This window comes from Onychomys torridus, chromosome 4, assembly GCF_903995425.1.
Source record: "Onychomys torridus chromosome 4, mOncTor1.1, whole genome shotgun sequence".
Taxonomy (NCBI): domain Eukaryota; kingdom Metazoa; phylum Chordata; class Mammalia; order Rodentia; family Cricetidae; genus Onychomys; species Onychomys torridus.
In genome coordinates this window covers 116,186,382-116,207,537 of record NC_050446.1, presented here as the reverse complement: position 1 = coordinate 116,207,537, position 21,156 = coordinate 116,186,382, and the positions used below count along the sequence as shown (strand labels likewise).

Sequence of the window (21,156 nt, the reverse complement as noted above, 5' to 3'; positions counted from 1 at the left end):
CTTAAGTCAGTGGGTCTGAGGGGGCTGCTGCTCTCCTGTGAGTTCCCTCCTGTTTCTAAGCCTCTGTCCACGTTCCCCATGTCTGGCCAGGAGCATCCAGGTTTATGGTGAGCCCGAGCATAACCTCACTAGCAGAGGATGGTGCCTAGAAGCTTCTCTGGTAGCCACAACATGTCAGGTAAGACTATAGACACCTACCAGCACACTTGACTAGCTTCTCCTTGGGGCTAGGGTGGGGAGCACACCCTCCTTCAGGTCCTTCAGGGAGCCTTCCCAAGGCTCCCTCTACCCAAGAATAAGGACCAAAATTCTTTTTAATCTTAAAAAATTTGTGCATGAGAGTTTTGACTGTGAGTGTCCATGTGTGCAGTATCTGAGGAGGCTGGAAGAGGGTATCAGATCCCTGGAACTAGAGTTAGAAATGATTGTGAACCTCCATGTGGGTGCTGGGAACTGAACCTGGGTCCTCTGCAGAGCCAGGTCATCTCGTCAGGCCTCAAACTCCCTTTAGTAAACTGTCTAAACCTTCTCATTATCTATCTAGGAAGAGTCCAGATTTACCCCCACTCTGGCTTTGGCAGCCAGAAGGTGACACATTCTTAGGATCATATGGAAGAAAGTCAGGCTGTTTCTGCATCTGATTCCAAGCTAATTCCAGACTCACACAAAGGTATCCTGAGGGAATGCCTGGCCACTCTCCCAGAGCGGGCATCCCTCAGTCCTCCTGTGACTCTCACCTACGGTGCCTTCCTAGCATTCCAATAAACAGACATATGCCACCTTTCCAGGGCCTTGGTTCCCTGAGCAGCCAGGCCAGCCCATATGCTTCCTGTCCAGCTTTGACCTCCCCACCAGGAAGAGCCAGGCCCTCTGCAACAGCAGTGCTACTTACAGTGACGGGCAGGTCTAGAGGGTTAAGATGCTTGTCCTGCCAGCAGAAAAGCAAAAAGCACAGAGAAGCAGACAGGGTGAGCTTTCAGCTTATGGTTAACACGACAGGAAGGGAGATGGTCACAGAGCCACACGTCTAGACAGACAGGACAGACAGACCCTCTAGTAAAGGAACTCCTGAGAGCCTGGTGCATGACCTTGAACTTCCTTTAGAGGGCCCACAATAGTGACAGAGAATTAGAAAGCCTTACTTCTGCACACTCTGTGCGCTTTTACCAGACATCTGGTACATTAGGATTAAAAGGTGCTTAGGGCTTGTTTAATTCTGTCCTTTCATTTCACAAAAAGAGGCACTCAGACTTGGAAGGCTGATACATGTGCCTCGCCAGAGGAAGGACAAGCACTCTGCCCAGGTCCTCCTTAACCAGCTTCCAGATCCCACACTACAAAACAGGGGTCTCTTGTGATTAATGACATCACCGTGAATGAGTAATGAGGGCAGATGCGGTCACTCCCACTGTTATAGTAAGCAACCAAAGATGAGACAAGGAAGAGCTTGTCATGACTGCATGCACCACACAGCTGGTGACAGAGAAAGGAGGCTGAGGATGTACATCAGGGACTTCCACAGGTACAGGAACGCATTTAGTCCCAGTGGCAGTCCGAGGGTCTCCCCTTCCCTCTTCTTGGTCCTCTAACCTAGAGATTAGCAAACTAAAGGCACAGTGTGTGTGTTGTCTGTGTAAACACTCTGACTAGAAGATAGCTGTACCACTGTTTACCTCCTGTCTGAAGCCGCCTTTAGCTACAAGAGCGGAGCTCGAAGTCATAAGATGTGAAAAACATTTACTTTCTGGTGCTTCAGGAGACCCATTCAGAACTCTACTCTGATCCTGGAAGCATAAGCCTCCCCTGCCCAGTTCTTTCCTGGGGCTTCCATAGCAAAAACACCCTACTCGGCTCTGGCCAGGAAGGCTGGGAAGAAACTCTTGGGAGCACAGCTCTCTCTTTGACCCGAAGAGCCAGCACTGTGGTGTTCTCTTAGAAGAGCTCAGGAGAAAAGGTTGGAAAGGCAGGTACAGACCTGTCGTTTGTCTTCAGGGGCCTTCAGGAACAGTGCGTTAATCAGAGCGATGGCGTAGGTCTGGATCTCCTGGTTGGAGCTGTGTCAACAGAGACAGAGGCAGAAGGATCAGAGAACTGAAGAGCAAGAGGATGATGTTCACAGACAGCTTAAAACACTCACAGACTGTGATCAAACAAGGACCTGGGGCTAAGTCAGGAAAGCATTTCGAGCAGGCACACACTTGACCCCGTGATTCACAGGAGGGATTTATCCAAGACAGTAATCAGAAAGCTATGCATGATTTATTGACAAGCTGTTACACTAGAGTCCTATTAAAAAGACAAGAATGTTAAGTAATCCAAATGCTCTCGCTGGGGGCTATTTAATATGCGAGATTCCTAAGGGTCTCCTAAAAATCATGCTTTGGGGTGAAGATTATTAACCTGGGACTCAGGGATGGGCTTGGAGTATCTGTGAAGCCCAGATATGGTACAGTTGAGTATCTAGCTGACTGCATGTGACCTTCTCAAGGAGAGGAAAGCTCAGTTGGTACTGGTTTCCCTAGGCATCTGGGATGTAGAACAGGGTTAGAAGTATCCTTGTAAAAGATCTTAATATGGGAAAATGTTCAAGACGTATTATTGAGTCAGAAAAAGAAGTAACAACATAGGTACATATCAGAATGTATAGCAAGATCTAAATTTTGGCGAAAATATCAAAGGAAAAGGCTATAACGACATTCAACTAAGAGTTTAGTGGTGGTTCTGTCTGGAGTGGGGTAATGACAAATAGTGTACTATTCATGTTTTTCCATATTTTCAAAGTTTTGACTACAAGTTTATCTTACTTTAAGTAAATAAAACAACCACAAACATTTCCCCAGAATCTTATAATGCTGGCTTGGGCCTTCCATCTGCCACATTGTGGGTGCCTCCTGTGGCTTCCTCTAGACGGCCAACAGCTTCCTGGTCAGGAAGGTCCCTTGCTGAGCATATGTACACTGGTGACAGTGTGGACTAAATATTCACGAGGAAGCCTAAGAAATGTCACAGTTCTCTACTGTTCTCAGGGAGGCAGCTGAGGTCACCTCCAATTCAGAGAAGAGAGAGGAGTAAGGTCGCCAGGACCCAAGAAATCCCTACCCAGAGTCTGTGAGCCCCTTCCACCCTGGCTCTTCATGTAGGAAAGCTGGGGTGGAGGAATCCTTTAAAAGCGAAAAGGTGAACCAGGGCAAGTGGTACACACCCGTAGTTCCAAAATGTGAGAGATGGAAGAGGATCATGAGTTCAGGGCCAGCCTGGACAGCATGAGACCTGCCCCTCCTCCCAAAACAGTGACAAAGGTGAGATCAGTGCACCAAGTCGTCACGTGCTCTCTAGATTAATGGGGATATAGGTTGGGGCACTACTGAGTTGTGCTGGCCAGTTTTATTTCAACTTGACACAAGCAAAGGTCATCTGAGAGAGACCTCAATTGAGAATATGGGGATCTAAGCAAGCCTGTGGAGCATTTTCTTAGTGATTGATGTGGGAGGAGCCAGCCCATTGTGGGTGGGGCTATCTCTAGGGTGGTGTCCTGGGTTCTGTACAAAAGCAGGCTGAGCAAGCCAGTAAGCAGCAGCCCCCCAAGGTCTCTGCATCAGCTTCTGCCTCCAGACTCCTGCCCTGTTTGAGTTCCTGATGTGGAAGCAAAAGCCAAATAAACCCTGTACTCCCCAACCTGCTTTTGGTCATGGTGTTTATCACTGCAACAGTGACCCTAATTAGGACAGAAATTGGTCCCAGGAGTGGAGTATTGCTGTGATAGACTTGTCCATGTATTTTTGGGAGGACTGTGGAAGGATTTTAGAACTTTGGGCTAGAAAAGCCATTGAGTGTTCAAAGCTTGGTGAGCTGTTCTGTGGGAGCTTGGAAGATAAGAATGTTGAGAGAGATGCTGAGGATGAATGCTGAGGGGAAATGCCTGGCTGTGAAATTTCAGAGGGAAGCTAAAACTCTATCAGTCCATTTGTGCTAAGACTCTGTGATTCTGCTTGGCTGGAGCTGAAGAATCTGCGGTGATTAATAAGAGACCAGCACCACTGAAGTGAAACCTTTGCTTTATTGGGAGACTCAATGCTGGTCTGCGGGAGCTGAGAAATTAGCAGTGATTAAGAAGAGAACAGCATCACTGAGGTGAAATCTTCTGGGAAGTATTTCCTGAGAGCACAGAGAAGCTGTGCTCCAGAGGTGGCCAAGGTTGGACCTCATGCTGACAGCCAGACTTGGTAATGTGTAACAGTCACCCAGGTGGTACTGGTTTTGAAGGCATGAAGGAGTATTGGAGAGCAGCTGAGGCTTAGCGTTATGAGAGGCCAAGAGAGGCCATCGGTGAAGGTGCAGCCTCAATGGTAGTAGTGCCCAGGACTGAAGGACTCATGCAAAGAAGTTGAGGCTTGGCACCATGAGGAGAGCCTATGAGAGGCTATTGGTGAGAGTGCAGCCCAGTGTCAGCAGAGACCCCAGCACCATGAGATGACCACTAAGAGCAGCGGCAGCAGCGGTGGAGTGGAGCCAGCTGGAGCTAGAGGACAAGCTGTGTGCTGCAGGGGGTGAGCCAGAGAACTGACCCAAGGCCCTCAGAAGAGACCAAGAGTTATTTACAGCTGAAGTCTGGTTTTGCTTTGTTCAGATTGTGACTGTGCCCTGGTTCTTCCCTCCTGAAGTAAGAAAGTCTTTTTTATTTTATTTTATTTTATTTTATTTTATTTTATTTTATTTTATTTTATTTTATTTTATTTTATTTTATTTTATTTTACAGGGGCCCAGTTGAGAACTTTAAACTTAAAAAAAAATTTTAAGAGTTTTTCAGAGACTTTGGATTTTAATAGAGACCATATTTTTAAAGAGACAACTTCTAAAGTGTTTGAATTTTGTAAGGCTGTGGGACTTCTTAAGTTTGTAAAGTGCTTTATATTGTGATGTCTTTATTAATGTGAGATCTTGGGGAAAGGAAAGGTTCTGGTTTTATAATAATGATGTGTTTGTGTGTCAGGCTGACAAGGGGTCAGTTGTGTTAGCCAGTTTTATGTCAACTTGACACAGGCTAGAGTCATCTGAGCAGAGGAACTTCAACTGAGAAAATGCCTCTGTAAGATCAGGCTGTAGGCAAGCCTGTAGAGCATTTTCTTAATTAGTGACTGATGGGAGGGCCCAGCCCATTGTAGGTGGGGCCATTCCTGGTCTGGTGGTCCCAGGTGAACTGCATCTGCCTTGCGTCTGGGAGACTATCCTAGATATATACATCCTCAGGGCCCCACAGGGGATCTAGCCCCATTCCAATCAAGTCTCACAAGCAGGAAGGAGTGAAAATCAGTGTCCATCAACAGTGTTATCACCACCTTTGGGCAAGTTCGGGCCCTACAATCATGAACACTGGCTCACAGTGGTGCCTGTGTTTATTACGGGCTAAATATGCATCCTGATAAAGTAAGCTTGTTTAAAAAAGCAAACTAAAACCCCAACTGCGGGCTAAGTATTAATCTGGGCTGGCCAGCATGCTAGAACCACTTCCTTTGATCCACATAGGTATGGAAGGTAAACATGACGTACACATCCAGAGATGAAGGATCCAAAGCCAGAAGACTCAAGCAGGGAGTTCAAGGCCAAGCCCTGGCATGCCACAAAGCCTGGATCTGAGCTGGCATCCCAAACTCACATGTAGCCCATACTTTTGATGTTACCCCACACTGTTGTCACCATAGTAAATGACCACCCAACCACCCAAGCTCCCACTTAAATCAGGAAGGGGGTTCAAAAATGGCTGGGTTCTTGTTCCCAGGGAGCTCAGAACTTCAGATGGGCAAGAGGTAATAAAATACAGCATTTTACACAAATATCATTGTCATGGGTACAAACAAGGCTATCAGGCCCACAGAATAGGGTGTGTCTAAGCCTGCATGGCAGCTGGGGTCTGAACTATGAGAAGAATTCCCACAGAGGAGGAGGAGGAGGTACTGAGGGAATATAGAGGGCTAGGCAGAACTGTAAGACAGAGGAGGGCGGGGCCCTTACTCACACTTGCAGGTGGGAGATGAGCTGTCCCACGGTGATTTCCTCTGCTATCTTCTGGTACAGGCTCTGGCTGTTTAAGACCATGCTCTCTAGGATGGCCAGGGACCGCTGAAGGATGGACACATCGACCATCGGCTGGCTCACGTACCCTGCAATCTAGACCCAGGGAGAGGCACACTGGATAGTAAGCTTGGAAACCCCTGATGCTCTCTTCTCAGCATACTGCCTCTCTGGGGGTAACAGGGGCCAGGTTGATCCTAACATCTGATTATGACTGCTCTGGCCAATGGACCAGGATCCCTCAGCATAGATGCCTCCATCTTAAGTGACAGTATCCATTCAATTGTGTTTCTTCAAAATGTTTAACAACTTAATCCTTTTCAAAATAAGGGTTCAACCTGAGGTGGACCTACTCTATTGATTCTTGGATCTTATCTTTACCTGCTCTTCCAACTCCCTGCAGAGTTAGACATCAGACTTGGAAGAATCCTTTAGCCAAACCCCTCTTCCCAATTCCCTCTACACACCACAAGTTTCTAACATTGGGAAGTTCTCAATGGTTCAAGCCAAAGATGTGAATTCTGCTAGTCAACAGATAGCAGAGCATTCACTGATTTTTATTCAGTGTTCTGAGCTGAGACTGCCCCTTCTGGTAGCAGAAAAGAGGGTAGACTCGGCAGGGCAGACTGCTCCAGTTAATCTCATAACCCAAACAGGCTACTTGGCAGATTTGTATGAAGGAAGCACATTTGCAAATGAGATGCAGTCCTCACTCGGAAGAGCTGAGGAAGCAGGTAGCTCAGAGCTGATGACTGGATGGTTTGTGCCAGCCTCACTGACAACCAGCTCTACTCTGAGCCCTGTCCTTGATGCAGGCCCTGAGATCTTTTCCTGGGCAAGTGACAAAGCCTCTCTTGAGACCAGGCTGTAGAAACTGAGCCACACCTCCCAGAGATGTGGTCAGGAGGCAAACAAAGGAGCCACTACAAGCTGCTAAGGAGGCTGTTCAGCAGGCCACGGGAAGTGAATTCATTTTTAATCTGGTGACATTTCCAACATATGATGGGTTTATCAAGTAAGAACCTACAGTAAATTGAGGAGCATCTGTTAAGAGTGTAAACCGTTCAGGAGTCCTGGGAAGATCATTGCTTAAGGATGAAAAATCCAGCCCCAGGGAATACAAAGCTGATTCCTGCCAGAGACTACAGGCTGCAGTGCCTACTCTCCCCTCATGTCCAGAGAATTTACAGGGAGAGGGAGGAGACAAACAGAATGTTGGAGACCTCACCTGCTTAATAAAGGTGATAGAAACCATGTCCCAGGAGACAATGCCATGGTCCATGAGCTCTAAGAAGGCAGTCAGGGTGAATGCCAGCATCTCACTGTAACTGAGACATGTGCGACACACACAAAATACAGAGATTCAGATCCTGGGAGCACAAGTGTGAGGCGGTTATAAAAGGGACAGATCTCAGAATACCCATGGGAAATCTGTGGAAGCAGCAGTCAGTGCCTGCAGCGCCCAGCCAGCTGCTGTAGGGCAGATGTGGCCCAGGTACCTACACTGGAAAGCGACTGGGCTGCAGGAGCCTAGTCTTCGCCATCTTGCTTCATCTCTGGGTTAGTCTGTTAGCTTTCTCTCAAAACAAAGGCCTTTGTCAAACTGACGCTTGCCAGGGCACCAACAAGAGCTTATGTCTCATGTTACCCTTCAGGCCGAGAGGCACCAGGGCGAGGGAGACAGCCCAGGTATGGATATGCCTTTGGTTTCTGTCTGAGCAGCTGCCATGCTTGTTTTATCTTCTCCAACTCTAGCTCCCTACTCTGCAAGACTGAGTGAGTCTCACAGCATTAGTCTCACAGGGCTGTGGTAAGAGCAAGCTGATGAGGTCTGCTATGCCCTTAGAATAATACGGTGTAAGGATTAAACATCTGCCTTTTGTCTCTCCTGACAGGTTTAATCACTCATGCAGTGGCCCGGTGCTCTACAGTTCCCGAGCCAGAGCCCTGTTTGCCAGCGGTAATAATGCTGCTCACAGAACTCGGGGCTGAGTGTCAGCCCCATTTCAGAGAGGAGGAGACTAAGGCTGGTCTGCTGCAGCCCAGCACTCTCCCAACGGTGGCCAGAGGCTTCCATTTTGGTGCAGCTGGAGGATCCAAGACTTTAAAACAAATACCTAGGATTAGCTGTTTGCCTTGGCTGACAGTTTGGGGAGCTGATCTGTCGCCTGTGAGATTTCTGACTCCCTGCCTGCTTAAGCTCCACAGGCTTAGTTGGAGACCTGGGCACCTGTCACTCACTGCTGATCACAACTACCACAGTCACCTAAGTCTGGAGGGCAGTAGTGGTGTCCAGGGACAGTGACAAGTCCTGAGCTCCTCCTGTGACATCCAGAGGGAGGTATGCACATCGGGTAAGAGAGGATGGGACAAGGGAGTGCAGGCATAGTCGCTAAGGTCATCAACAGTTCCCATCTCTCCCCTGACCCTCACCAGGCCAAGCACTTCCCATAAATCATCAGGTCTGCTGGGCACCGACTTCCTTCCTGACGTTCAGGGCCCCTATTCTGACTACTCACCTAGCACAGCACTGGTCACTCAACCCACGAGAGTCCCCTGGACTCTGAGATCCCCAAGAGGAATGAAACCTCTATGTATGTGGACTTGGACTCCTTACTGACACCATGGAAGTGGGAACAGGAGCCCTGCAGGTGATGGGACTGAAATTCCACGGAAGACTTTGGAGACACTCTGGAGACACTTACTGGGACAGGAGCTTGGTTCCACTCTCCACGAGCCTTGTCAGCACAACGATGCCGTCCATGTTGATGAACTCAGTGGCAAAAGTCACGTCAGCTGAGAGCTTAGCCAGCTCCTTCATGGCATCCAGCCGGATCTCCATACTGGATGACTGGGTCCTTTCCATCAGCTGGCGTGCAGCCCGGGACTATGAGGCCAGAGACAAAAGAGAAGCCATCTGCTCCTGCAGCAGGTTACTACTGTGGCTCACAGCCGAGCCCCAGGCAGTTAGGTTTTCACATGGCTTAGGAACTGCTAAATAAATGTTTATGGGTCCAGTAAGAGAATTTCCAGCGTTCGGAGACTATACCGTTCCCTTTTCTATATCCCTCTAGCCTATGGATTTGTTTTAGTTTTAAAATCACATTTCTTTTGTGTGTGTATGCACGTGCATGCCATACCCTGAGTGTGGCGATCAGAGCATAAGTTATAGGAGGAGGTTCTTTTCTTCCGCCATGAAGTGGAAGGGATAGAACCGGGTCATCAGTTCTTGGTCCTTAACCCACTGAGCCATCTTGCTGGCCCCGGTCTACAGATTTTTTTCTTTTTTAAATTCCTACCAAAAAATAAAGAAAACTGGGATATCTCCTAACTGTGTAAGACTGCAGAAGCAGATTTGGCCTAACAGGGAGCTCTCCACTGATGAATACTACCTGACAGCAGGGGGTTTCTGCTGGAAAGCTGAGCTCCACCCCTGGAAACAACTGAGGGGAACTTGACATCATCTGCAGAGGCCAAGGGCCCTGCCCTCGAATTTAATTTGATGGCCCTAATGGAGCCTTCTAATTCTAAGCATGATCTAAAGTTCTAGATCACCCTGCCCCAAAGGAATCACGCTGGTGAAATGTGAAGGTCGGAGGACCTGGAAGTCACAATTATGACAGCTTCAAGGACATGATGGCTGGTGAGGACAGATGCCTCCTGCCATGGGTCCTCCTCAGGCAAGCCGCTGCTATCATGTCCACTCATCACTCCTCGTGCTGAACTTAATATCACAGTCAGACTCCAGTTCACTCTTTCATCATGACCTGCTTTGAACGTAATGTTCTCTCTGGAAAGGAGAAGGAAGAGCAGAGTGTCCTAGGCCTACCTGTCTGCTCAGTGTCAGGGAAGCGACAGGGGTCCAGTTCTGAGGCTGGGGAGTAGGGCCAGCCACCCCTCCCTTGCCTCTCTGTCACAAAAGGGATCTGTACCCACACAAGACTCTCAGTGACATGCAAACCCTCTTCACCCCACAGCAGAAGACAAGTGGGCCTGAGGAAAGGTTGCCCACGAGACAGTCTGCAGGGCACAGGTCTACATCACACTTAGAAACTTCCAGTCCAAATGTCACTCTCCCTCCAGAGACAGCTTTCCAGGCTGCTGCCCCCTGCTCCCCTTCATACAGAGGTCTATCGCATGCTCTGCACTTCCAAGGTCTGTCCCATGCAATCAGCAGAACATAGTGTGTGTTTGCAGGGGGATGAGGCAGATGAGGTTCTTTCGTGGACAAGTTCCTCCATGAGCGAAGGGAGGTGAACAGGATGCTAAGGAAACTGGCGGAGCCTCACAGGCCCGGGTCTGAACCAGGCTTGGCAACTTCTTCAGCTGCACAAGTGGCAAGCCACTCAACCTAAGCCCTCCTTGTCTGTAAAATGGGCTATCAGTGCCTCCCTCTCGGTTCTTTGGTAGGATGAACCGATGCAATAGAAGTTAGAGAAACACAGGAAAGTGCTGGCTGGCACTCTTCTCCCCATCCTTCCTCAGACAAGCTGGTCCTTCCCTCAGCAAGAGAACGTGGCCTTAAATTTCCTACAAGGGTGACAAAGGCTGGGCCCTGGTGATCCTCTCTGCCACAGACCCCTTCCCGGTCCTGATGTACCGACGGCACCCTTCCCTGCACCTCCACCCTCTCACACCTGAACTCATCCATGGACACACGAAACACCACAAGAGAAAGGGGCTTCTGGGCTGGATGGAGAGTGGGGTACAAGGGCTGGACACAAGGACCTTTCACTTCTTTGCCAAATTAACAAGTTCTGAAACACGTTAATGTGTTTACCTGTTTTTCACACCAGCATTTGGACTCCACATCTCCCGAGTTCCTGTCCTCCCTCTACTACCCTTTGAGACTGAGCTCCCTGGTACAGCAGCAGCCGTAAGCTCCTCTATCTGCCCCCAACTGTCTCTCAAAATTCCTGGCTGCTCACTCTCCTGTCAGAACTGGTGCTGTGGCGCTGGGGCAGTCTGTACCTCTGGCTGCCCTGCTTTTACCCTACCCTCTGTGCTCATCACAACTGCAGGCTACATCCTTCCTCTCCCACCCTCTGCCAAAGCCACTTCACATCCTTCCTCACCACTATCCCCCACCCCACCCACGCCCCTTGTTGTTGTTTTGAGACAAGGTACTGTCTGTACAATCTATAGCTCGGATTGGTCTTGACCAGCCTACAGCTGAAGATGACTTTGAACTCATGATCTCCAGCCTCTCCCTCCCAAGTGTTGGGATCATAGGCCTGTGCTACTACTCCTGGCTCCTGCTTTTTACTCCCTCTCCAGTTCTTCCTTTAGTCACCTTTAGGGTTGCTTGCATAGAATGAGGGGGCTCCCTCAAGTTCCCCTCTGCCCCCACACCCAGCACTCTGCCGCCACATTCACTAAGGTTCCCTCTTAAGTCTTCCTCGTGTCCGTCACCCCGTCATCCCACTCACTGCCTTTGCTAGGACGTGAGCATGCCTTACCAACCTCTCAGAGGTCAGCCCACCTCCACCACCAGCCTCCCTTGCCTGCCTGTGAATGTGTCCTTTCTAACACTCAAAGGGAAGCACGGGCCACTTTCTTTGTGGATTCTCTTTCTTTCTGAGTGAAGTTTGAGCCCACAGACAGCTGCTATGTGAGTAACTTTAGGACTGGTCTCCAGAGCTTGAGGCCACCAGTGCTGCCCCAGCATACCTTGATGCCCTGGTTTCTACATGGAAACATGTCTTGTCTTCCTTCGGTTAGGTCCAGCTTTACCCTCTAGGCTGAGGCTCCAGAAAAGCTTTCTGGAGACCCCCATGCTGAGGGAGGCTGTCCCTCTCAGTTCCCGAGAGCCTGAGCAACTCTCTCCAAACGCCAAGAGGCTGTCTGCTGCCCTTGCTCACGAGCTGTCAGCCAGGCCATGAGGGCGAGTGGTTTCTTCTCACTCTCTGTAGTTCCAAACTTCTACAGCAGAATTGGTCCCACTAAAGTACCAGTGTTTGCTAGTTAAACTGGAATACCTACCGGGGAGATGGCCAGCTGTAAGATTGTCCCATTCTTAATGTCATTTCGGGTCTGGGTAGCAAAGAATCAAAGGAAACAAAAAGACAGCATTAAAACAGTACATGGAGGTGACCATAAGGACTTGTGGTCATTTTAAAAGTATAACTGAGCCGGGTGACAGTGGCGCACGCCTTTAATCCCAGCACTTGGGTGGCAGGACCAGGTGGATCTCTGTGAGTTCAAGGCCAGCCTGGTCTACAGAACAAGATCCAGGACACGGAGAAACCCTGTCTCGAAAAAATAAAAAAACAGTGTAACTGGCTCTCCTCATCTGCAGATGATTCAACCAGCAGTGAACCAAAGACTTCTGCAGGAGGGAAGATTTTCTTTGAATGTCACAGCCTTTTTTCTTATAGGAGCCCTAAGCATTGCTGGATAGCAGGCACTTCATGGCCTGCCCACTGCGTGAGGCACGTTCTCTATTGGATTTTAATGTGCAGGGCATGTGCCTAGGTGACAGGCAGATACTGTGCCATCTGTACATCCAGAGTTTGGTGTCCAGGGCTTCTAGGGAATACTCCCCAGGGGGACTACTCCCCAGGGGGACTGAGGGACAACTGCAGCTCACTGAGGCGCTACAGCCAGGCCTCCTCCTGCTTGCTCCTTCCAAAGAGACCCTAAGATTCTCTTCAAGAGCTCCAGGTCTCAAGAAGCAAAAGGCACTCAGCCATTGGGGAGCAGGCTGGTGTGCTCCACGCTGTCGAAAGGGCAACTCTTTAACCAGGAAATGAAGCCACCTGGCCAGCCAGGAAGCTGGAGAGTGCCATCTCCTTGGCAGCTCCCTTGCGAGCTAAGCTTGTCCAGCCCTTGGCTACTTTGTACTTACCTGCTCGGTGACATAGAGCTGGGGCCCATCTGCGTAGCGGAGTGTGTAGTACTCCGGGTTTGGCAGTGACCACCTGTGTGAAAGAAAAGAGTACATCCTTTGGCTTCTCTTCTGGGCTTGTCTAGAGCAGTAACAAAATGATTTTCAACAGTCACTCAGGGACTGGCCAGCCTGTCTGGAGCACAGTGGAATCCAAACAAAGCTTTTGGCAGAGCTCCTGAGAAAGTCCCCCTTCACCATCAGTGACGGTCAGCACCACAGAAGGAGGTGCAGACAGAGAGGTGTGGGTCTCACATACCACCCAGACCTCCCAAAGGGCAGGTCTCCTGAATCCAAGAATAACTGAGAATCTCAGGATGCCCTAGGGACATGCTCATTAGCTGTCTTTCCTTGGTATGACAATGACCCAGCCCACTGGCCAGCCTCTGTACAAGTCCCTCCAGGGCCGGGCAGCCTCCCTCAGCCTTAGCTGTCACTGTGGAAAGGCAATCATTTCAACCTACCCATCACACACTTCCTTGATGATGGATGCCAGGGGCCGTTTCTGAAAGAGAGGGGAGGAGATCCTTCACCATATGCTGTGCTGCCAGTAGGACTCAACTTCTCATGAGCAAGAAGCCTTTCCCATGCCACAGTGACTACCTTCCCTGGGGAGGCTCAGGCCCAGGGCACAGCCTTCCTGTCACTGCCCTTCCTTAGGATGCCAGTGGCCTCCATGGCTGAACACATCCTCCACTGTGCACCTGACCCTCCTTACAGCTCTATCACACAGGAGCATACCTGGTCGATTTCAAGGAGCTGGGCGTTAGCACCTGGCCATTCAATGGCCACTTTGACAATGTCCGATGGCGGCGGCATTGTTCTCAGTGGACCCTACTTCAAGACACAGACACAGCTGCCTGGAAAGAGAACCAAAGAGAAGCAAAGGTCAGATCGTGCTTCCCCTTCATTCTCGCCGTCCACGTGGGAGGTCTGAAGACAGCATCAAAAGTGGCACATGGAACTACTCGGCGTGCAGTTTTGAAGTTCATGCCGCAGCTTCTCCTTGGGTGGCTGTCTCCTTAGATCTAATCAGCCGTAGAAACGGGACAAGGCTCTCTCTATTGTCGCAGCTCAGGCAGCAAAGGTCTGCCAGGGTGACAGTCAGTGTGAGGGGTCAACAAGACTGGGTGGGAGCAGAGCTCACTGAGTGTAAAGTCCCATCTTGGGGCCTCGGGAAGAGAGAAACAGGTGCTCTGGAGCAGAGAGGTAGAGACAGTCTTTTCTTGGTTGAGTGGTTAGCTGAAGGGGCCAGGCCACTTCTGCTCAGCAGTCACACTCAGAAGACCCCAGTGTCAGCAGGGCCCAGCCTGCTCTCTCCTCCCCACTTGCTGTGGTCATTCCTGCCCCTTCAAAGGACACAGTGTGGAGCCTCCTCCCTCTGGGACAACGTGGAGTTCAGAAAATGGACAAGAGAACTGAAACAGAAAATGCCATGTTGGTCCCTAGTGCCAAGGGCAAGGGCTGCCAGGAACCCAAGCAGGCAGTGAGGATGCTCTCACACAAAGACCCCTCTACAGGGCAGGGCGGTGGAAGTGCATCTGAGCCCTGCCCCCACTGCTCTTCAAAATAAAGGGAAATAAATCATCTGGGGCAAGTCTGGGAGATGGGCTCATGTGACTGGTATCCTAGGCAACTCTGGTGGCTTAGTGGTATTCTGGGCAGCACTCTCTCCAAGGTCTGACGAAGGCAGTCACTCTGCTGATGGATTATTTCAATGTATATTTACACTCCTTGCCTACAGGTTCGGGAGAGGGTGCTCTCTTAATGAAAAAGACCTTTTGCCTCCTCAAGGTTCAGTCACTCGCCTGCAGTTCATGCCTGGCTAATGGGGACCGCCTGCCTCTGTTGGCGTGTACAACACCGCTGTTGCTAAGCTGTTAATCATGTGTGCTATCAATTTTCCAGCCCCAACAGATGCCAGTTATCACAGCCTGGTGGGCGCAAACCTCTCTAGTGAAAAGGGTTCACGAAGTGTGTCCTCTACACCCCCAGGCATGGGAGGAAGCTTACTGGACCATTTCCTAAGGGGTGGGCTGTGTCAAGAGTCAGCTGTCAAAAACATCAGGGTGTGGAAGTACATCCATTTCTGCTTCTCAGCAGCCTTCAGGAAGAGGCAGGACAGCGCTAGCCTTGAAGAGGACAACAGTGAGGCGTGGTCAAGTCCTAGTTGACCCACAAGTAAGTGGGAGAGATGGCCAGAGCTTAGAGCTGGCCAGCTCTTCCCTCCCCCCTGAATAGCTCCAATTCCTATTGGTCAAGTATATGAGGCCTAAGGAGACAGCAGTAGGCAGCTGTCCCTGAGCTCCCGACAGAACCTGATGTGTAGTTTTTATGTGCCTAGGCCCACAACAAACCTCTAAAAGAAAACTGGCCCCATAAGGCTAACCTCTGGAGGAAGGTACTGCTCTACAGCAGCAGGGCAGAGCATGCTGTGACCCTGAGAGCAGGACATCCCTCAATGTGGTGAGGTACTGCTGTCACTGGAGTCAAGACTTCTAAGAACTGACATGTAATGTGCATGGGTCTTGAGCACATCTACACCTATGTGCATTTGTATACAGATTATAAAAACAGAACCACACACGAGTCTCCCTTAAACCTCCAACTCGTACCACTCCAGACAATGCACTAGCCCTCCTCCTGGCTCCTCCTGACTTCACAGCCAACAAGAAGCTTCCTACAAATGGAAGTGTACAGTACAGCTGCTTTCCAGGCCATTTGTCAACTGGGATTTTTCTTTTCAAAGTAAGTGGGGCCTGGGTCGATGGCTCTGTGGGTAAAAACATATATGCATGCACATACACATGCACACACAGGGAGTAGCAGGCACTTTGAAAAGAGCACCAGGCTTCAGAGCTCATAAATGTCCTACAAATTCTGTCTTTACCCAAGTCTCTGTCTTCTGTTCTGGAAGCATGAGTGTGTTAGTTCTAAAGTGTCCTGGGTACCCTTTTGAGTTGCAAGTTCATAATTCCAAAGCAGAATATAAAAATGCCCAAATGAGGATGACCTTTGTAAAGGTCTTCAAGGAAGCTAACCCTTACCTGCCATCAGGAAAGACGCCATACTCTCTGAACCCCTTCCTGAGCACTCCTTTTGAAGGTGACAAGCTGAGTTGTCATCCTGACTTTGTTCTGGTTCTGAGTGACTTAGTTACCACATCATTTATCAAAGCCAGTCCTGAATGATTCATTTCAAAACTCTACCCACGTTACATAGAGCAGGAGAGTCTCCAGCCACCCAGGTCACCCGAGGGATAGCGACCAGCCTGTCGTCAGCGACTGTCTTCCCCACAGTCAAGCAGACTATTGGCTCTGAGCAACATCCCAGCTGCCACAGCTGAAGGGAAGGAAGAAAACACTCAGCTTTAGTTGAACAAATCTAATTCCATCTCTGAACTTGAAAGACATTGACTAAAGAAAGAGGATGGGGGGTAACAGACAGGAGAGCAGTAAACTTATGGCTTCAGGGCGAGTGTCAGGGCAGTCAAAGCTACTCACAAACCAAAGCCATAGGAAAGCCATGAGCCTCGCAAAGGAAGCTATCTTACACAGTGGACCTGAGGCCATAGGAAAGCCATGAGCCTCGCAAAGGAAGCTATCTTACACAGTGGACCTGAGGCCATAGGAAAGCCATGAGCCTTGCAAAGGAAGCCACCATACACAGCGGATGTGAGGCCATAAACCAGCAATGAGAAAAATCCCAAGAGACGGGCAAAGCCTGACCACTTTCCAGATGCCACAGTGACACTTCCTAAACAAAATGTCCCTGTATCCTGCCAGTGACAGCCCTTTACACTAGCCTGCACTGCTGTTCGCTGCAAGGGAAAAGTCCAAGACCAAGACTGGCCCAAGCTGGAATCAACTATAATGGAGGCCAAAACAGACAGTGATGTCATGGTATGAGGTGACGGATGTGCCCAGTGGGCACGTAGCTAACGCTGGCTAAATTCATGAGCAAAACCCACGTAGGGAGGACTGGTTTGCTTACAGCAGCCCGCTCACAGGGTGATTCCGGGGACCTCAGACATGATGCTCATGCAATGACAGCCAATAACTCATTGCTTCTGGGTCATTTTATAGCCGATGCCTCAGGAACCCTGAAAACATTCTCTCTCTCTCTCTCTCTCTCTCTCTCTCTCTCTCTCTCTTTCTCAAAGGCGGTCAAAGTTCAGAGAAACTCATCCTCCATCCTACTCATCCGACTGGAAGGAAGGGAGGGAGGGAGGGAGGGAGGGAGGGACACAGGAGGGAGGGGCAAGAGAGAAGTGAGTTACATCAGAACTGGGTCGCAATGACGTCAAAGTTCCGTGTCTTCTCTCCACACTGTCCTTCCTCTGATGAGGATAACATTAGCTAACAGTTACACAGTGTGAGACCCCACTGGAAGCTACTTCCCTCTGCCTCCTTTACTGAATGCTGAGGTCCTAAGCCAGGGCTCTGAGCTTGCTAGGAGAGGGCTCTGCATCCCCAGCCCTATCTTAATCTTATTTGATTTGATTTTAAGACAGGGTGGTCTCCTAAGGTTGCCTAGGCCTAACTTGTGAGCCTCCTGCTACCTGGGCCACCTGGACCACACAGCCAACCTGTAGGGGTGCGCTTTCTATACACGGGAAGTCAGGGCATCCTCAGTCACCTTGAATCGCTTGGTCACCGGGTGGTCAAGTATTAGAAACCTAGATCAAAGAAGGCAGCCTGTATGTGACCACCACAGTCACTTAGTTACTTCAGGCCCACACACCCAAAAGGAAAGCCAGAGATGCTCAGAGACCTGTCCAACAGAAAATGGCCCTCCATGGTCTACAGAAGGCCGCCACACTGCCACAGGCGGTGCTCCACACTCCCACAGGCAGTGCTCAGGCCAGTCTAGGCAGACCCTTCCTGGTTGTTGGTGGCCAAGCTCCCTCATTTCTCCCGTACCTTTGCAAATTCCCTTCAACTAGCTGTCAGAGAGCTCCTATGTCAGAGTTCGGACAGCACCTCCCTTTGTTCCATTCTCTCATGTGCATGTACTGTTCCCACATTGGGTCACCACAAACTTCTTCACTGGCTCCTCCTGCAGAAAAGACCTCTGTCCACGGAAACCTACGGTCTGGCTTCTTCCACTCCTACAAACCCGAGACAGCTCCCAACAGACAAGAGGCAGGCACTGTTTCCATCAAGTCCCGAAACCTTGCAACACTGTATCCTCACACAATTCCGTTTTCAGAACTAACTTAGAACAAGCCTTACTGGAGAATCTAGTTGGGGGAAAAACAATCTTTTCTTCCCCCTAGAACCATGAGGAGGGAGGAGGAGGGGGAGGAGGGAGGAGAAGGGAGGAGGGAGGAGGAGGGGGAGGAGGGAGGAGAAGGGAGGAGGGAGGAGAAGGGAGGAGAGAGGAGGAGAGAGGAGGGAGGAGGAGGGGGGGGGAGGACTTCCCAGGCAACGAGCACTTGGGGAAGAAGGATCTCCTTGCAGGGAAGCCCTCTAGCACATGCCTGCTTACTCTCTTCATTTTCATTTTAGAAAGGAAGTGGGAAATTAGGTCGAAGCAATTCAATAACATTGCAAAATTCTCAGGGCTATAAATAGCTACTTGCTCCACCACTCACAGTACTGTGCAGTTCAATAGCAATCGTCCAGCACGAGAGCACTGGAGTCCCACTCCCAGTCCTCAGCCCTCGCTGGCCCCATGACCCTCCACTCTTCCCCCTCCCCTGCTTTCTTTATTCACTACCTCAGTGATGCTAGCAAGACCCCAGGCCCCTGCAGCTGCCGATGAAGCAAACAGAAGAGAGGTCCACACAGATCCCAGAGCCCTGGGAGGACAGGGCCAGTGCTGGCCTCCAACGACACCGTCAGTGCGGCGGGACAGCGGCAGTGCAGGCACTCCCACAGAACAGTCTCCAAGTCACTTCCGGAAGGGGTGCATCATGAGGGACACCCCTGCAGGGAAGCATCAGGCTGAACCTCCGAACTAGAACCCAGCTTAGGAAGGGAAAGACACTCTCTCCCAGGAGGTATAGGGGGTAGAGGATGCCAGAAGGTTCCCAGCTCCCCCTGCCCCCAGCTGGTAGGGATCGCTGTGTGCTTTCTGCTCTGTTCTGCTTGCCATGAGTGGGGGAGGCCTGGGTGAGTTTGGTCTATGCTTCCTGTGACAGAATGCTGCCACACCAAGGAGGTAACTAGAGGTCACACCCTCTTTTAATCAAGATCGCAATCTCAGTAGAGGCTTCTCCCTGTCATCTTTTCATCTGAAGTGACTCAGTTTCCCTCAGTTTACCCACACTGAACTAGAGTGTGGCCCTTAGGTGCAGAAGGGGAAATGCCACAGGATAGAAGGTTAGGACCAGCAGACCTGCAGGAGCTGAGGGAGCTCCTTTGTACTGATATGTGAACACAGGCCTCCCCAGCTGTGGCTAAGAGCCACCATGCACAAAGACAGCGTATGGCATCTTTCCCGGAGCTCGTTCACCTTCAGCCACCTTGTGGAACTTCTGTTCTTGGAGGACTGTGGGCTATTGGTCTTATCAGGACATCCACACTTAGGCCAGCTCCAAGGTGGTGTCCACACTTATCCCTGTGAAAGCCACGCCCTTCTCACCTGCCCCTTGAAAACTATACCAACTCTGCACCTTTGCTGTCCATCAGCCAACACCCTGGCCAAATGGCCAACTTCTACGTGTTCAGACAAGCCCTTCTCTGTGGGTTCCTAATCCCTGATCCTCAGGTACTGGTGATAGTGCTACTGTGTGTGTTGTTAGTCTTCGCTACACACCTTCATGACTGTAGATGTCATAATCCTGTCTCTGAAGCTTCTTACCTGGTAACTGGACACATACTAGACACATGACATACTCCTTAGGAGTCAGCACTAATGTGGAAGTACCCCTCCAGCCCACACCCTCTTGATTGGGACCTGCCTTCAGATGTAATCCAGGGTGGTTCACAGCACCATGAGGTCCTGAAAAAGGCCCTCAACCAGCTGTTCTCAACCTGTGGGTCATGATCCCTTTGCAGGTCAAACAACTCTCTCACAGGAGTCACCTAAGACCACCCAGCATATCAGATATTTAATTACGACTGATTACAGTAGCAAAATTATATGAATATATGAAAATGAGAATAATGTTTATGGTTGGGGGTCACCACAACATGAGAAACTGTACTAAGGGGTCCCAGCATTCAGAAGGTTGAGAGCCACTGCTCTAGATCAATGGCTCTCCACACTGGCTGTGTACCCCCAGTAGCTAACTGGGTCACTGAAGCCTCCCCCAGATTTACTGGAGGCTGAGATGGAGAACCCGCTCTAGGAAGGGAAGAGGCCTGAGGACAGGGTCACTGAAGGGCACACCTACTCCCTACCTACCAGCCCCCAGACTGCAGCAGGATGCCTGCATAGAGCTAAGTCCACAGACTTCGAACCCAAAATGCCCCCAGGCCTGTCTCTAACAGTAATGAACCATTAGTGACTGCATTATCCATTTCCCAAAACTTGCACATCCCTGAATATAATTATTCAGAAAGGGCCAGATTTAAGAGGGAACAGAAACTGAGACAGAAAATATAGATGAATTTTAAGAAACTGTTTCTTAGGCCTGGAGGGATGGCTCAGTGGGTAAGAGTACTGGCTGATTTTGCAGAGGACCTGGGTTCAAAGCAACATCCACATGGCAGCTAACAACTGTCTGTAACTCCAGTTCTAGGGGAATTGACATCCTCTTCTGGCCTCCATAGGAACACATATGGTGATATAAATACCTGAAGGCAAAACACTTATAAAGTTAAAAAAATTTTTTTAAACTTTCTCACCAACAGATTAGCATTGGTTATATAAGGAGAAAGGACTTGGATAGGACAGGGTGAGGCAGGCTAAGAGTGGCCTGGGTTGTCCCTGAAGCCCCAGGCTATGGGCCCGGCTCCTTCAACAGAGACCACAAGAACACAGCATTGTTCTCTGGAAATGAGGCCAAGCCTTTCCTCTCATTTCATAAAGAAGGGAACTGCCAAGGCCAGGCCAGGACACAAGTTAGGGACAAAAAAAAAAGAAAAGAAAGAAAGAAAAGGAAAAAAGCCCAGCCTCCACTTCCAGATCAGTCCTCGCCTGCCACACAGCTCTGCTACAAGCATAAATGTCTCTGGACTGGATGTGGAGGCAGGGGATGAACTGTTTTCCAGCCTTGACCCTCCCATGAAACAGTGGCACTGAGTGATGAG

General features: G+C 50.0%; 1 protein-coding gene across 1 annotated transcript in view; it reads right to left on the bottom strand.

Moving 5' to 3' along the window:
• Positions 1-21,156, bottom strand: part of Elmo2 (engulfment and cell motility 2) — a 39,601-nt gene that overhangs the window by 15,702 nt on the left and 2,743 nt on the right. Inside the window, exons 2-9 of the mRNA XM_036183650.1 lie at positions 13,697-13,815; positions 13,420-13,460; positions 12,917-12,989; positions 12,052-12,102; positions 8,775-8,956; positions 7,298-7,397; positions 6,014-6,165; positions 1,976-2,054 (exon numbers count right to left, since the gene is read on the bottom strand). Coding sequence (XP_036039543.1) covers positions 1,976-2,054; positions 6,014-6,165; positions 7,298-7,397; positions 8,775-8,956; positions 12,052-12,102; positions 12,917-12,989; positions 13,420-13,460; positions 13,697-13,774 — 756 coding nt within the window. The 5' untranslated portion in view covers positions 13,775-13,815. The remainder of the gene's footprint in view (positions 1-1,975; positions 2,055-6,013; positions 6,166-7,297; positions 7,398-8,774; positions 8,957-12,051; positions 12,103-12,916; positions 12,990-13,419; positions 13,461-13,696; positions 13,816-21,156) is intronic.